This window comes from Canis aureus, chromosome 1 (genome assembly GCF_053574225.1).
Source record: "Canis aureus isolate CA01 chromosome 1, VMU_Caureus_v.1.0, whole genome shotgun sequence".
In the NCBI taxonomy this organism is placed as follows: Eukaryota; Metazoa; Chordata; class Mammalia; order Carnivora; family Canidae; genus Canis; species Canis aureus.
The window spans coordinates 74667294-74680895 of NC_135611.1; the positions used below are offsets into that span (position 1 = coordinate 74667294).

The 13602-nt window shown below is 39.4% G+C and overlaps 1 protein-coding gene across 7 annotated transcripts in view; it reads left to right on the forward strand.

Moving 5' to 3' along the window:
• AGTPBP1 (ATP/GTP binding carboxypeptidase 1) overlaps positions 1-12283 on the forward strand; it is a 174851-nt gene extending 162568 nt beyond the window's left edge. For 5 of the 7 annotated variants that reach the window (XM_077904928.1, XM_077904937.1, XM_077904931.1 and 2 more), the window contains one exon: positions 8903-9646. In XM_077904928.1, coding sequence (XP_077761054.1) covers positions 8903-9080 — 178 coding nt within the window. In that variant the 3' untranslated portion in view covers positions 9081-9646. Of the gene's footprint in view, positions 1-3047; positions 6929-8902; positions 9647-11166 lie in introns of those variants that run through there. The other 2 variants (XM_077904934.1, XM_077904936.1) reach the window with 2 other exon arrangements.
• Positions 12284-13602: the final 1319 nt, after the last annotated feature.

Consider the following 13602-nt stretch of genomic DNA (forward strand, 5'->3'; position numbering starts at 1 on the left):
TTAGAAGCTGGATCCTCTAGCAGCAGCTGGAAAAGTATATAGTTAAGCCCCTTCCAGGGAAAAGCTGAAAGATGGATGTTTTTGCCTATTTCTTCTGTGCTAGCCTGAGTATAAGCTGTAGGAGATGCTTCTGTGGCTAAGAGCTGTTTCTTTCTTTTTTTTTTTTTTTTAATTTATTTATGATAGTCACAGAGAGAGAGAGAGAGAGAGAGGCAGAGACACAGGCAGAGGGAGAAGCAGGCTCCATGCACTGGGAGCCCGACGTGGGATTTGATCCCGGGTCTTCAGGATCGCGCCCTGGGCCAAAGGCAGGCGCCAAACCGCTGCGCCACCCAGGGATCCCGAGCTGTTTCATTCTTTGTTACAGTACAATGGGACTCATGAATGCAAGACCTTCGTGCTGCTAGAGCCAGGCTATTTGTAGGTCCATCTCTTCATGGCAGCCATGAAAGCTGAGGTGCCAGATGTGTATACAGTCTCCTTTCAGGGTGATATGAGTAACTTTGGTTATTGGAGCACCCTGCAGGGAGAAGGTAGGATATGTATCTGCTGGCTTCCCTACTCTTTGAAGAGGATGGCAGCCCACAGTGCCTGCTAAATTAGAAGTGTGGCCCTCGGACTGCAGCTTTTAAAATATGCAGATAAAACTCTTTCATGGAAAGACTGAGTGATGAGCAGTTTTGCCTGTTTCCCTGGGTGGTGGGAAGTATTGGCTTCTACATACCAGTTAAGACTTGCTTCTTTGTTTATTATAGCTTTGTGGATTCCAGGGACACAAGTCCTGTTGACTGTCAGAGCTAAGTGTATTTTTTCTAACCAACCTTTCATTCACCCATGCTTTCTTTAGCTGGGTCTAATCTGATGTGAAATTTATCTTTTTACTTCTTAATTGTAGTTAATTAGGGGGATTTGGGGAAAAAAGCTCTTGAGGGGCACTGGGGGATGATTTTTTAAAAATTTGATAAATGTTGCCTTGGGGCATAAAGTCCAGTAGCTAGCATTCTGGAGGCCCAGTAGACTTATTTTTGAGCAGATTTTCACTTACTCCCCTGACACCCATTTCTGTCTTTTGGCCCCAACTGAATAGCCTCTCTGATAATAGTCTTTAGAAAGCCATCTTTCCATCTCTCTGAACTAGGGAATAACCTAAGGAAGATGATCTGAAGGTCTAACTGCTCTTTATAAAATCTTTTAATTAATTACTCTCTTTTTAATTGCACCTTGATAATCACTATCTCCAATTCTTAGCTTTCCCCTGACTTCATAACGCAAATCAGTGTTTTCCCCCGTGGCTTCCACTGTTGTAAATACTTGAGCAAAGTGGAGGTTGGCACTCAGGCCTGTTCATTTTTCATCCATCTGCCTCCATCTTCTAACATTTTGTTGATATCTCTCCTTTGCTATTATTTCCTCTTTCAGTTTTCTTTTTCCTGTGGATTATTCTTTAAAAAAAAAAAAAGGTAATTATTTTACAGTCATCTTCATCCCTCTTGAGATTCAGTGTGTATTTTCTGTACTTTCTTCATGCGAAGCTACTGTTTATTTGTAAAAATGTAGGAACATTTTCTTCTGAGAAAATTAAATTAATATTGTTAGAGAGAAAATGATTTGTGACACTGTTACAGGTTAGGAAGGTAGACTGTCCAGGAGGACTGCTACAAGGGGTGAATATGGTGAGGCAAGGTGGGGTTTTATAGCCTGGGAGTAGAGGGAGGGATCAGTGGATGGAAAATTGCTAAGAGAAACCATCAGTGGAAGGGAGATTCTGACTAAACCGACCTGATGGAGTCTTTGCTGAAAGCAGGCCAGGCTGATGAGATAGAGTAGGGGATTTTGATAAACCAACTCAGCAAGATTCTTGCTACAGCTAGACTAAGCAGGCAGAGCCCCTGACCAAGGACAGAGCCCAAGGTCAAGCCCTAGTTTATGAAAGAAGACTCAGAAAAGCCTGGCTCAAGTTTGGTCAAGGAGAGTCTGACAGTATAGATCATTGTGGCCAGATGTTAATGGGAATATGTATAGCAATGCAGTAAAGCTTACTGGTATTAATGTGCTTTTTTTAAATGTATAGTTTACCATTTAATTAAGCTAATCCTTAAAAACATCATTTTTGATGGCTGTGATGCCCATGCTTGAGTCTGGTGTGCATTTGTGAGTCATTTATTGCAACCATGTAGGAAATTCTTACAGCCATAATTAGATTAGAATATTTTCTAGGTAGATAAACCATGCCATGTAATTGAAGATCGTATTACCACTTCTAGTCCACTGGAAATCATAGTTGCTCATAACTGAAAATGAAGCATTTGTATTTTTGTGCTAAGTCAATGAAATATTGTTGTACCCACAAATCTAGAAGAGATTAAAATTATCTAGAAAAATAAGTTGGAAACTTAATATGAAAGCTTCAGGACCCCAGGCCAGATTTAATTATAATGGATGCTTTGAGGCTTATCATGAGAGAAATAAATGATCCTTATCATTGAGATTCAGGTAGGTAGGTATGAAGTTAGTAATTGTTCATCTCTAAGACAGCTGTACAAGGAATTTGATGATTGTAGATATTTATTATTTATAAGCTGTATTCTCAGTAGCCTCTTAGAAGAATGAAGTTATTCCTCCGAGTGCCTATTTGAGAGTTCAAAGTAAGAATATAGTATATCAGAATAAAGACGAATACATATTCCTTTGAAGAAGATTCATTCTGTCCTCTGGCAGGCAGGCTGTACAGTAGGCAGGTGGTCCTAGGTTGGCAAGGGACTGAGCTGGCTAGAGGTGAGTTTGTAAAACTTGAGAAACTTGTTTACCCTTGGTTCACCCATCCCCTCACTAAGTAGTAGCCCTCCAGAGGTCACTGTAGAAGGCCTAGGGCTTTTCCTTTCCAGCACCACAAGACTGCCTCCAGTTCCATTGTTTATTTTCTGGTTTGTTTGTTTTGCTGCTTCCTGCTTTGCTTTCAGCTGCTTGCACTGTGTATTTTAAGAATTTGTCACATGCTTCCAGAGGAGGACTGTTGGGGTCATATCTCTGCAACTCCCTTCTTTCAGGAAACTTGGCAGCTCTGAACTCCAAATTTTGCCTCCAATCCTTTGAAATTGCTGAAAGCTCTGATGACTTCTCTGCCTCTTAGCAGCTGCCCTTGCCTGGCCTTGGGTTCCTCTGGACTTTGCCCCATGCACCTTTTCTCTTGGTTGATTTTGCTTTGTATCCTTTCACTGTAATATACATCATAGCTGTTAATACAACTGTGTGCTGAATCCTGTACATCTTGCTAGTGCATCATTAAACCAGGGGTGGCCCTGGGATCCCAAACATGCACATGCATTTTGAGTTTCTGTTAAGTTCCATTATCTCTGAGATTTTCATGTTCTATTGAGAATGATCAGAGATAGATGATACTGAAGGCTGAAAGATGAATTGACCCAAGGTCTTCTATCTGGTAATTCCCAACAGAACCAGGAATTGTGTCCAGATTGACTCCAGAATTCCCCTGTAGTTTTGCTGTATCATGTATCTTCCAAGTGATGAAGCAAAATTACCACTGAGGATTGATTTCAGCTTTTGAGGCTGTCCAGCATTATTGGGAAACTTAACTATTTAGCCTTTTCATTATGTATAAGGAATGTTTTTAGATCAATAGTAAAATAAAGTCAGTTAGAGTTTAGTGACTTTTTTGAAGGCAGGTTAGTTATATTTTTGATCCAAAAAAGTATCAGTAAATTAATAACTTTCTTTCCTTTTTTAACCTCCAATAGAAATCCTCTTGTTAGAGATTCTGTACTCTGTTTGTGGGTATGTACGTGTATAGGAATGTGCAAATACTTACGTATACACTGTGGACAATTAAGACTGACAAAAATCATTACTTGTATTTTCTATAGATAATTTTGTTTGCTTTGATATTTAGTAGGTATGACATCTCTTATGAACTGGGAATCAAATTATATAAATAAAACATTTAAAAATATTTAGGCAGATAGAGATTTTTCTTTCACTTGAGACCTGATATTTCAATATAAAAAAGACATAATCAGCAAGTCACAAATTGCTGCTTATTTGAGCAATGGAATTTTTTTGTTTGTGTATCAATTTCAGAATTTCTCCCTCAGGATATCTTTATTGTGCTGTCTGAAAACAGGTAGGTTAAGCCTCAAAATTGTTGAAGAGTACAAGATTAAAGGATGGTTCTGAGTTACAAAAGTAAGGCCGTATTTTTAGTCCTGTTAGCTTGGGGCAGCCCATTGCATATTTTTTTATTATTATTATTTAAAAAAAATTTATTGGAGTTCAGTTTGCCAACATATAGCATAACACACCCAGTGCTCATCCCACCAAGTGCCCCCTTCATTGCCCATCACCCAGTCACCCCAATCCCCCATTGCGTATTTTTAGCCCTGTTAGCTTGGGGGCAGCAGCCCATTGCCTGGCCTCTTTAGGAATTGACAAAGATTAACATTTTTCTTTAACAAGGTAGGTTTTATTAATTTCATAGTAGCATTTTATATTGATACAGCTTAAGAATTTACAAATGCTTTCACTTACTACCTAAATGGAGCCAAACAACTTGTGAGGTAGTGAAGCTGACATGGTTATCTTTCCTTTAAACTTGAGAAAAGCTGGTGTTTGGAGAAAGTGGGTGACTTGCTCAAGATCATGCAGCTGGCTAGTGGGAGAGGAGAGGCACAGACACAATTTCTGACTCCGTATGCAGTGTTTTGCTTTTTTCATGCTTGTGGAGGTGACAGAGCTGAAGGTCTTACACCCTGGTGTCTCGGGCATCAAGTCAGCGCTGTCGCAGGTAGTCGGGCATACACTGAGGGAGACAGTGGACTTCGTAGGTTTAATTTTGCGTCGCTTACTAGTTTAACAAAATGATAGCCAGATCACTTTCTGAATCTGCGTGAAGCAGAGTTTTTTGTCATCTTTAGAAAATCAGTTGGAATTTTAAACCTTTTCTGTATCATAATGACTCCATACAGCAGAGAATTTCAACAAATTCATCCTGTGAGGAAGCGGTTTGGGCAAAGGTTTTGATATTTTTCCTGAAGCAGCCTGAGGACTAAAATGCTATTCTCGTTTAGAATAAAATGTTTCTTAGTGATTAAAACCCATAAGAGAAGGATGTGAGGGCAGGTATACATAGGCTAGCTGTTGGAGAATGAAGCAAACACAGGGCAGCAGGAGTAAACTTCTATGAAGAAAATTAGGGGGGTTAGGAAGTTGTGGGAGGAAAACAATAGTGATAGGAAATAATTAAGTGCTGATTAGAGTTTCTTTTTTTGTGATTGAATTATACATCAAAAGAAAACTTATTTTATAACTCTGGGGACAAATTACCTTAAAGTCTTTCTCTTACCTGGGGGTTACTGTGAGATAATGTATATGAAGGCCTTTTGTAAGTTGTACATTGTTCAAAACAGATGTTGGAATTATTAATGAAAGTAAAGCTGAATAGCTCTGATTGGTCTTGTGCCTTAAGTTTTTTTTACATTAAGTATAACCAATGCGTTGAGGTAATACAAAAATCAATGATCTCATTGTCCCTGTGGCTTCTCATAAAGAGTTCAGCAAAGTTTGTTTAGGACCTACAATGTGTTGAGCACTCTTGGGAGATGATAGGAGGTACTGATACGGTCAGTCACAGTTCCTGACCGCAAGGTGCTTATGAGAAGACAGACCCACAAATAGATGTTTCACCTGCATGGGAGAAGTGGTCAGTCATGATGTGTGGGGCCTAAAGGGAATGCAGAGAAAGAGGTCATTTAGCCCAAGATGGGCTTTCATAAAGGAAGAACACCTGAAGATGAGACTGAGCTGCAGTTTGAAGGAAATGTTAGTCATTGGGAGGAAAAAAGGTGGGAAATCTGCCCTGACCAGAGGAAGCAATGTCAGTGAAGGTTTATGATGTAAAATGTGAGCCAGGAAGTAATTCAGAGATTGATTGGCCAGACTCACTTACTGAGAAATGTGGTTTTCTGACTCACTGAATGGATGATGTTGGATGAGGATGAGTGGATGAGCAGAGCAGGCTCGCTGGGGAGACTGGTGAGTTGCATTGCAAACATGCATTTGGGGAATCTGAGAGATTGCCATGTGAGTCTGTTAGCAAGTGCTTGTGTACACAGTGGAACTTCAAGGGCGAAGTCAGGTTAGTATTTGGATTTGGAAGTAATTAGTATGTGAGCTTACTCAGAGAGAGCTTGTGTATAAGAGTGGGCCAGGAGAGCATTTTTCTAAGCACCTATTTTTGAGGCATACAATGGAGGATGAAGAGCATGTAATCAGCAGTGGGGAAGGACAGAGGGGAATGAAGCACACCAGAAGACAGAAGTATTGGAATTTCCACCAGTTAAGTGCAACAACAGAGAGATCTGGAAGCAATGGGCTGGAGAGTGGCACCTGTAAAACCAGTCAGAAGGTTGCTTTCAGTGGAGTGATGAGGGTTGTGATCTTCTGTTCCCATGGTCTCGGGATTCCTGCAACTTTTTGGCCCTAGGCCTACTCACCACTCTTCCCTGCCCCCAAACACACACAGGTTAGCACTGCCTGCTCCTTTGTCCTTGCTGGATGGGCTTGCTGCATTTGAGCCAGAGAGTAGACCTTCATGAGCTGAGGCTGAGAACATGACTTTGATAGGACCTGCAGAAACAGGCATCAAATATCAGGGTCAGTGTGGGTGCCAGGAACGGAATAGAGTGTGAAACCCTTCCACTCCTGGGCATCAGGATGGATGATGCCAGAACATGGATGAAGTTTGTGTCACAGTCAACATGTGAAGGAGCCAAGATCGGAAATTGACAGGCTCAGATTATTTTCTGAACATTTCTTATTATGAGATTTCTTTTAATTTCCAGGAGCTTTGCCTTCCAGGTTGTGCTTTTCGACTTAAAAAAAAAAAAAAAAAAAAGTGCTTATCAGTATCTGATCCTAGCATTGCTCCAAGCCTCCTTAATGTCTAGGAGCTTTTTTGGCTTGATCCTGGGCAGTTTTGTTGCTTCCAAATCATACTACTCCTGTTTCCTCAGCTTATAAGACTGTTTCCTAGCCTATAAGACTAAGCTTTTTCTTTAAACCCTTTCTCTTAGTTGATGTTGATTAATGTTCTAGTATTCAGCTGCCCATGTAACACTAGGTCCTGCTCTGACCTCAGTACACTGGCTGGGCTTCCTGTAACTGATCTCCTTTATACCAGACTATTTTCGTTGTTGGTGGTGTGGGGTGGGGTGCAGGAGTGGGTTGAAATCCTGCTGTCCATAGATCTGAACGAAGCTTGCCCACCGACCCACTGCATGGATTTTTTTGTGTGTGTGTTCGTTCTCCTACCTGTTGGGAGACTCTGAGATGTTGTGAGCATACTGCTCTGGTCGTGGTGCCTTCTCGCTGTGGAGTGAACCTCTGCAGTCCTGGCTGGTTTCTCCCATCCCTGTACCAGCAGGATGCATGGCTTTTGAGCAAATCTGCCCTCTTCCTTGCATTTCCATGATCATTTCTTCTTGGTGAGACAGTCTCCAGGAAGAAAGTAAGCAAGTTTCTCCCCCTCACTTCTGTCCTTCCCCTTCCTTTGTTTTAGCTGAAGGCTACATCTAGTCTAAGAGTGTGTTCTAATAGTACTTTATGTGTGCTGCGATTCACTGTTCAGATAGGTAATAAACTCTCACATAGTCCTTCAAGCCACTTAGCTGGCTAATCGGGACTACTCCATCACAGCACAAGCTCTGAACTTTTAAAGAAGTTTGCTATATAAGGTCAAGGTGGTTTTGCAATATATTTTTAATAAGCAAGATAAAAACAATTCTAGGAAAAAAGATAATCTCACTTAATGAGTTTTGCTTTCTCTTTTCAGAAAATGAGAACTGTATAACCCATTAACTTGTCTTTCCTGCCTAAACTTTTGGTTATTTAAACCAAGCTTCATATTCAACTCCTTTCATTCTAGATGCCTAATGACATTTGTTTCTCTGCTCATTTTAACAGATTATTGTTCCCTTTTTATTGTCTGATTTTATAGCTTTTAATTGCATTCATGATGGGAAATCCTTTTGGAAGCAGGTGGAATATAAACACACATACATCTGTGTGAAATTAAGATAGTTTTGGCCACAAAATGGGGACACTGAAATGTTTCCGTAGTGTTTCACTGATAATGCTGTGTTGGGTGCACGGGTGCACACGTGTGTGTGTATAAAATCTCCCAAATGGAGAGAAATCAGAATACTGTGATTTTTCTTTTTAAGAGGAAAGAATATGTTACCCTGTAGTGGAAAAGTTGTCTTTATCCCAAACAACATACCTAATGAAATATTCAGAAGCACTTACAGCTTTTAAGCAAATATCTTATTCTGTGTCCCAAGGGCAAGTAATGAATCGGGTGTGGAGTGTTCACTTGTTTTTCATTTTTTTTCTTGACCAGTGGAAACTAAGAGGAAGAGTATATGGGCTGTTTTATGGCAAATAATCATTATATAGACTTAGAACAAGTGGTCTTAGTGTTTAAATACCACCAGTTTCTTATGACAGATGGATTAATAAGATAAATAAAAATAAAGCTTATTAAAATGGTCTGTTCCTTTTCAGTGATTAAGATAGAACTTTTAACCCTGAAAATTGATGAAGCCCTTCAAAAAAGCAACCTAATAGGGGAGTTTCTTGTATTTTATAGCTATCTAATTGTAGGGTGTATGTTGACAGTCTTGTCATATAATTAATGCTTAGCATCTCACCCTTTATGGTCTCAAGTGTTAAAAATCTCCTAACGTGTTCATTTGGATAACATTTCCTTAAAGGTAATGTAAACTACTTACTTTATTTTGAAATCAGAGTTAACCCAATGTGGTCACATGACCTTATATTAGAACCTTAGGATCTAATGAAGTCTCGTGTGCTCTATATGCTCTGGCCACAGCCCTACCACTTATGTTTTGGATGAAGATGAGCCTCGATTCCTTGAAGAAGTGGATTACAGTGCAGAAAGTAATGACGACTTAGATACTGAATTGGCGGAAAACGCAGGAGATTATGAACCTTCTGCTCAGGAAGAAGTACTTTCTGACTCTGAATTATCAAGAACATACCTACCTTAAGCCTTCTGCCATCTCTTGTTAAGTGCAAAAAAGAAAGGAAATATCTCGATTTTCTTACACAGGAAGTTTGAGAGAAATGAGTTAATAGCTGACTCAAAAAAGAAATAAAGTAACTTAGGCCTGTTTGGTTTCAACACAATAAATATATTATTAATTCATGATAAAATTGGCACTTGTTTTATTTTAGATATTCAGTGCACTTGATACAGCATTGAATGATCAAATATTGGATTTACTTTTTTTTAAAAAAAGAAGCTGAGTATCATTGCATGAATTTTTATCTTCTTATGGTTATATCCTGCATCAAATGGATACATTTTGACGTGTGTCAGAATATAAAATCTGAATTCTAGAGTTGTCGGAAATCCCAAGTTGTTGAAAACGAATACATATGTACATGGATTTCTCTAGCTGTGTGACTATGTAGGGTGGGTAGATATTGAAGATAAGACTGTCCTTCAGAATCATGTTAACTGTGGACTTGTGACTGAAATAACCCAGAGTTTGCTTTGAAAGCATTACATTCTCTACTTACAAATTAAATAAAAGCTATATTAAATGTTGAATTCATTTTGTCATCCTTTTTAACCAGCACAGATTATTTGGTTTATAGAGTCTTTGTGAGAATATTATAAAAATCCAACATCTGAACACATTGATAAAAATTTAAAAAAAACAAAAAAAACCTTAATTTACTAGTGTTACGTTTTTTTCTGGTGTGGGTATACCTCTACTTGTCATAAAAGATAGCTCTTTTCTCTATAACTATGTCGCTTGGATGCACCTGAAGTGTTTACTACTATAGTCAGTTTGTTAAGCTTGAAAAATGCAGTGAGGTTACAATCCAGTGTTAAGTGTGTATCTGTATATTATGCGTATTTAGCATTTCCTGAACTGTGTGATGCTGTTAGACTTGCTGATGGGATGTCACCTAGGGCGTGCTGACCCTGGCGTTTGTGTCTAGGTGACTGCGATAATTGTAAGCCACTTCTTGCAGTGGCACCTTTCTGGTTTAAACTGGCCTGCTGCAAGAATGACTTTGTCTTATATGGAATAAAACTAGTTCAGTGACTTTGGATAAGTGCCCTATGAACTAAGTTTCTGTTGTAATAAAATAAATCCAAAAGAAATACCTCATTAACAGATTCTTGCCAGGACTCTGGTGCTTCAGTTTGGGTACATTATCTTCGCTTATTCCTGATTAGAATTTTTTTAATCTTTTTTTTTAAACCTACAGTAATGGAAAAGACAAAAGTGTATTTCAAGTTTTTGCATTTTCCAAATCAGTGGCTTTCACACTATCATTTGAAGCATTTTATCCATCGTGTAACTTCTTTTTGATGTCCTAGGAGCTATGTTTGAAAACATGTATGGGGCAATTGATAGAGTTCTTTTTTGCTTAGTAGCCTAATTCTTATTAATCTCAGAAAACAAAGACTAGATTGTGAGGCTTGCCAGTCCTCTTAGTGTTTGGTGAGCTAATTTGGGAAAGATCAGGATACTTTAGCAAGGTAAAATATTACTTATTTAATAATTTATCTAATTCATAAAGTTATTTATTTGTATTTGTATATTTCATATATAAAATAATTGCATATTTAATTGTGACTTTTTCAGAGAGTGGATTATGGAATCACCATGTCTGGATGTAAATTTTTCTTGATTCTTATAAAACTCGAAATTAAAACCCAAGGTATCCATGTATGAGAAGCAATTATAGTTACTATAATGTGCAGATAACTGAGAGCTTCAATTTATTATGTTGCAGTGTAAAAATCCCTTACCATGTACTTCTGTAATATTTCATGTTGATGAAGTACATCTTTTAGTATGTTACAAACCCGAATATGCCTTTTATTATATAATTATTCACAAGGTTGAAGAGAAAGTCTTTATAGTTAGGAAATGATTTTTTCCTTAATAAATAGCTTTGGAAAAATAATTTAAAATCCTAAGTTTCCTAATTAGCGGACAAAAGTGTCATTGGCTATTAAAAGCTACATTGCCCCCCAGTTTTTCTCTCTATGGCTTTTTCTTTTCAGGATTTTTTTTTCTTTTTAAAGATTTTTATTTTATTTATTCATAGAGACAGAGAGAGAGAGGCAGAGACACAGGCAGAGGGAGAAGCAGGCACCACACAGAGAGCCCGACGTGGGACTCAATCCCGGGTCTCCAGGATCACGCCCCGGGCTGCAGGCGGCGCTAAACCGCTGCACCACCGGGGCTGCCCTCTTTTAGGATTTTCAAAGAATGATTGAGATACCTTCAAGGCCATAATCCTGAAAAAGTAACGTGTAGCTGATAGACTGAGTCTAACGATAGAGTTTAGATTTATTTAATTTGCCTTGTATTTGGAACTGTAAATTTCTTAAATGTGATTTTGATCTGATCCAGTGGTTCTCATATGGTGTTGTATGCATCAGATTCACCTGGAGGACTTGCTTCTCAAAACAGAGATAGCTGATAACCATGTGGACCTGGGGAGGCCCCAGATGTGCATTTCTTAAAAATCCTCAGGTGGTAACGCAGCAGGAGCCATGCTAGGAGAACCACTGTATGATCTTATGTGCTTTTCCAGCCCCTGGATTCCTAGGAATCCCGGGACCTGTGAACTGGAAATTGGCACTGGGGATGGTTTAGATCAAACTGAGGTGTAGAATCAAGAAAATAGACACACGGAGGTGGAGCGAGGTCCCTAGGGTTTCAGCCCAGGTCTGCAGAACCTAGCCTCATGTTCTTGCCATAAAAGGAGATGCCGTCCTTGGCTTTTTCCTGAACAGTAAGCAATATAAAAAGCTTAAGCGATCTCTGGAGTTTGTGGATAAATTCCACATTGAGTTCAGGCAAGGCAGAATGCAAAAACCTGTGGTTCACATCGGCTTTCTCTGTGTTGCCGTCCTCGTGTTGTTTGAAGACCGGCTTTTGTCCTGCCCTAAGTATCTTTCTTACTCAGCTCCTGCCACGTCTGCCAGTGCTGTGTGGTGCTTAGAAACACGGACGGTTGTTTGATTCCTGATTACAAATGAGTAACCTGGAGTTCCGCTTCAGATAGCACACTAACAGCAATGAATATGTACTTCTACAAATATCCAAGTGAAGATGACCATATTATTATAAGCACTGAAATGGATAATATAATAAATGTACTAATGGAATTGTCTTTGTGCATGATCCAGAAATAAATGACACTAATGAAACCATAAGTGTATCTTTAAAATCCTTTGGTTTTCCTATCCATATTTTGTTATAGAACATTAATTGAAAATCCATGAATTCAAAAAAAAAAAGAAAAGAAAGAAAATCCATGAATTCAGTGAATCAACTGCATACAAACCCTAAAGTGTCTCCATTCAGAAGAACCTGGTGAAGCAGTATTTCAACTGAAAGACCATTCTACTTTATCCAATAGAATGTTCTTATTAATACTAAGTATTTCTCTGGCTAAGGCACATTTGAATTCCTGCACAGAAAAAGGGAAACTTGGAAGAAAGTCTCCTTTTCTTCATGAGAATTCGCATTTTGAGGGTTGAGTTCCTGGAATGTCAAATTTCAGTAGTTTTCCACTTAACTCTTAACTCTGTGGGGCTGACCATTACCTGACCAGTAACTGAGACCTGTCTCCCCTCCTTCCACCTCATAGCCTCCTCATACCTCAAGCCCTTTTAATCTCATGGCACCCTCTATCAGCTCTTAGGCTTCAGAGCGAGGCTGGTTATTGGGGCCATTGAGTAATTAAACTTCTCGTTTTGAGGTTGATGGAGAGGCAGGACCTAAATCCAAATGAACGAGCCCCCTGTACTGGTGCTTGGGGCCTTGTGTAGGCCAGCCAGGGTAACATTCTGGCATCTGGGACGCAGCTGACGCTGCCGAGAACCGAAGTGACCCGGTGACCTGTGGCTGTGGGGTTGCACGCAGGCCTCCTCACAAGCCCCTGCTGAGTGGAAGTGGACTCGTGGGGCCCTCCTAACTGTAGACCCACACAACACGGAAGCGCTGACAAGACTTAGCTCCAGGTACTCAGGAAAGTTCACCTTTGTAGTAAGTAACTAATGTGAGCCTGTCCCTTTCCAAGATGTCATGAGAGGATGCCACACGAGAGTGAGGTGAGCAGTAACAAAAATCTGGTCAGCGGAGTCATGATGCTGGTAAAGAGCTTCGATAAATGGCAGGTGGGGAGAAACTGGGAGACACGGATGCTTGTTGAAAATTAAAATAGAAAAGGCTAGCGTTTAACAATTACAAGTCAAGTCTGCACTTTTGACAGTAGATGGGCTTCTTTGTAGTGTTTCCTCTGACAGTGAATGTAATGAGGGAATTTTAAGTCGGGAAACTTCTCTTCATGTTCAGTGCTAAATACTGAACCAAAGCTACATACTCTCTACAGTGTCAGGACTCTTACCATTTATATTTTCTTCCATGTCTGTAGGATTGCTTTTTCTCCTGTTTTCCTCATATTAATGCCTAGAAATGTTTGACATTTTATCTATTTTTCTTTTCAAATGTGGGCACTTGAAACACAGTG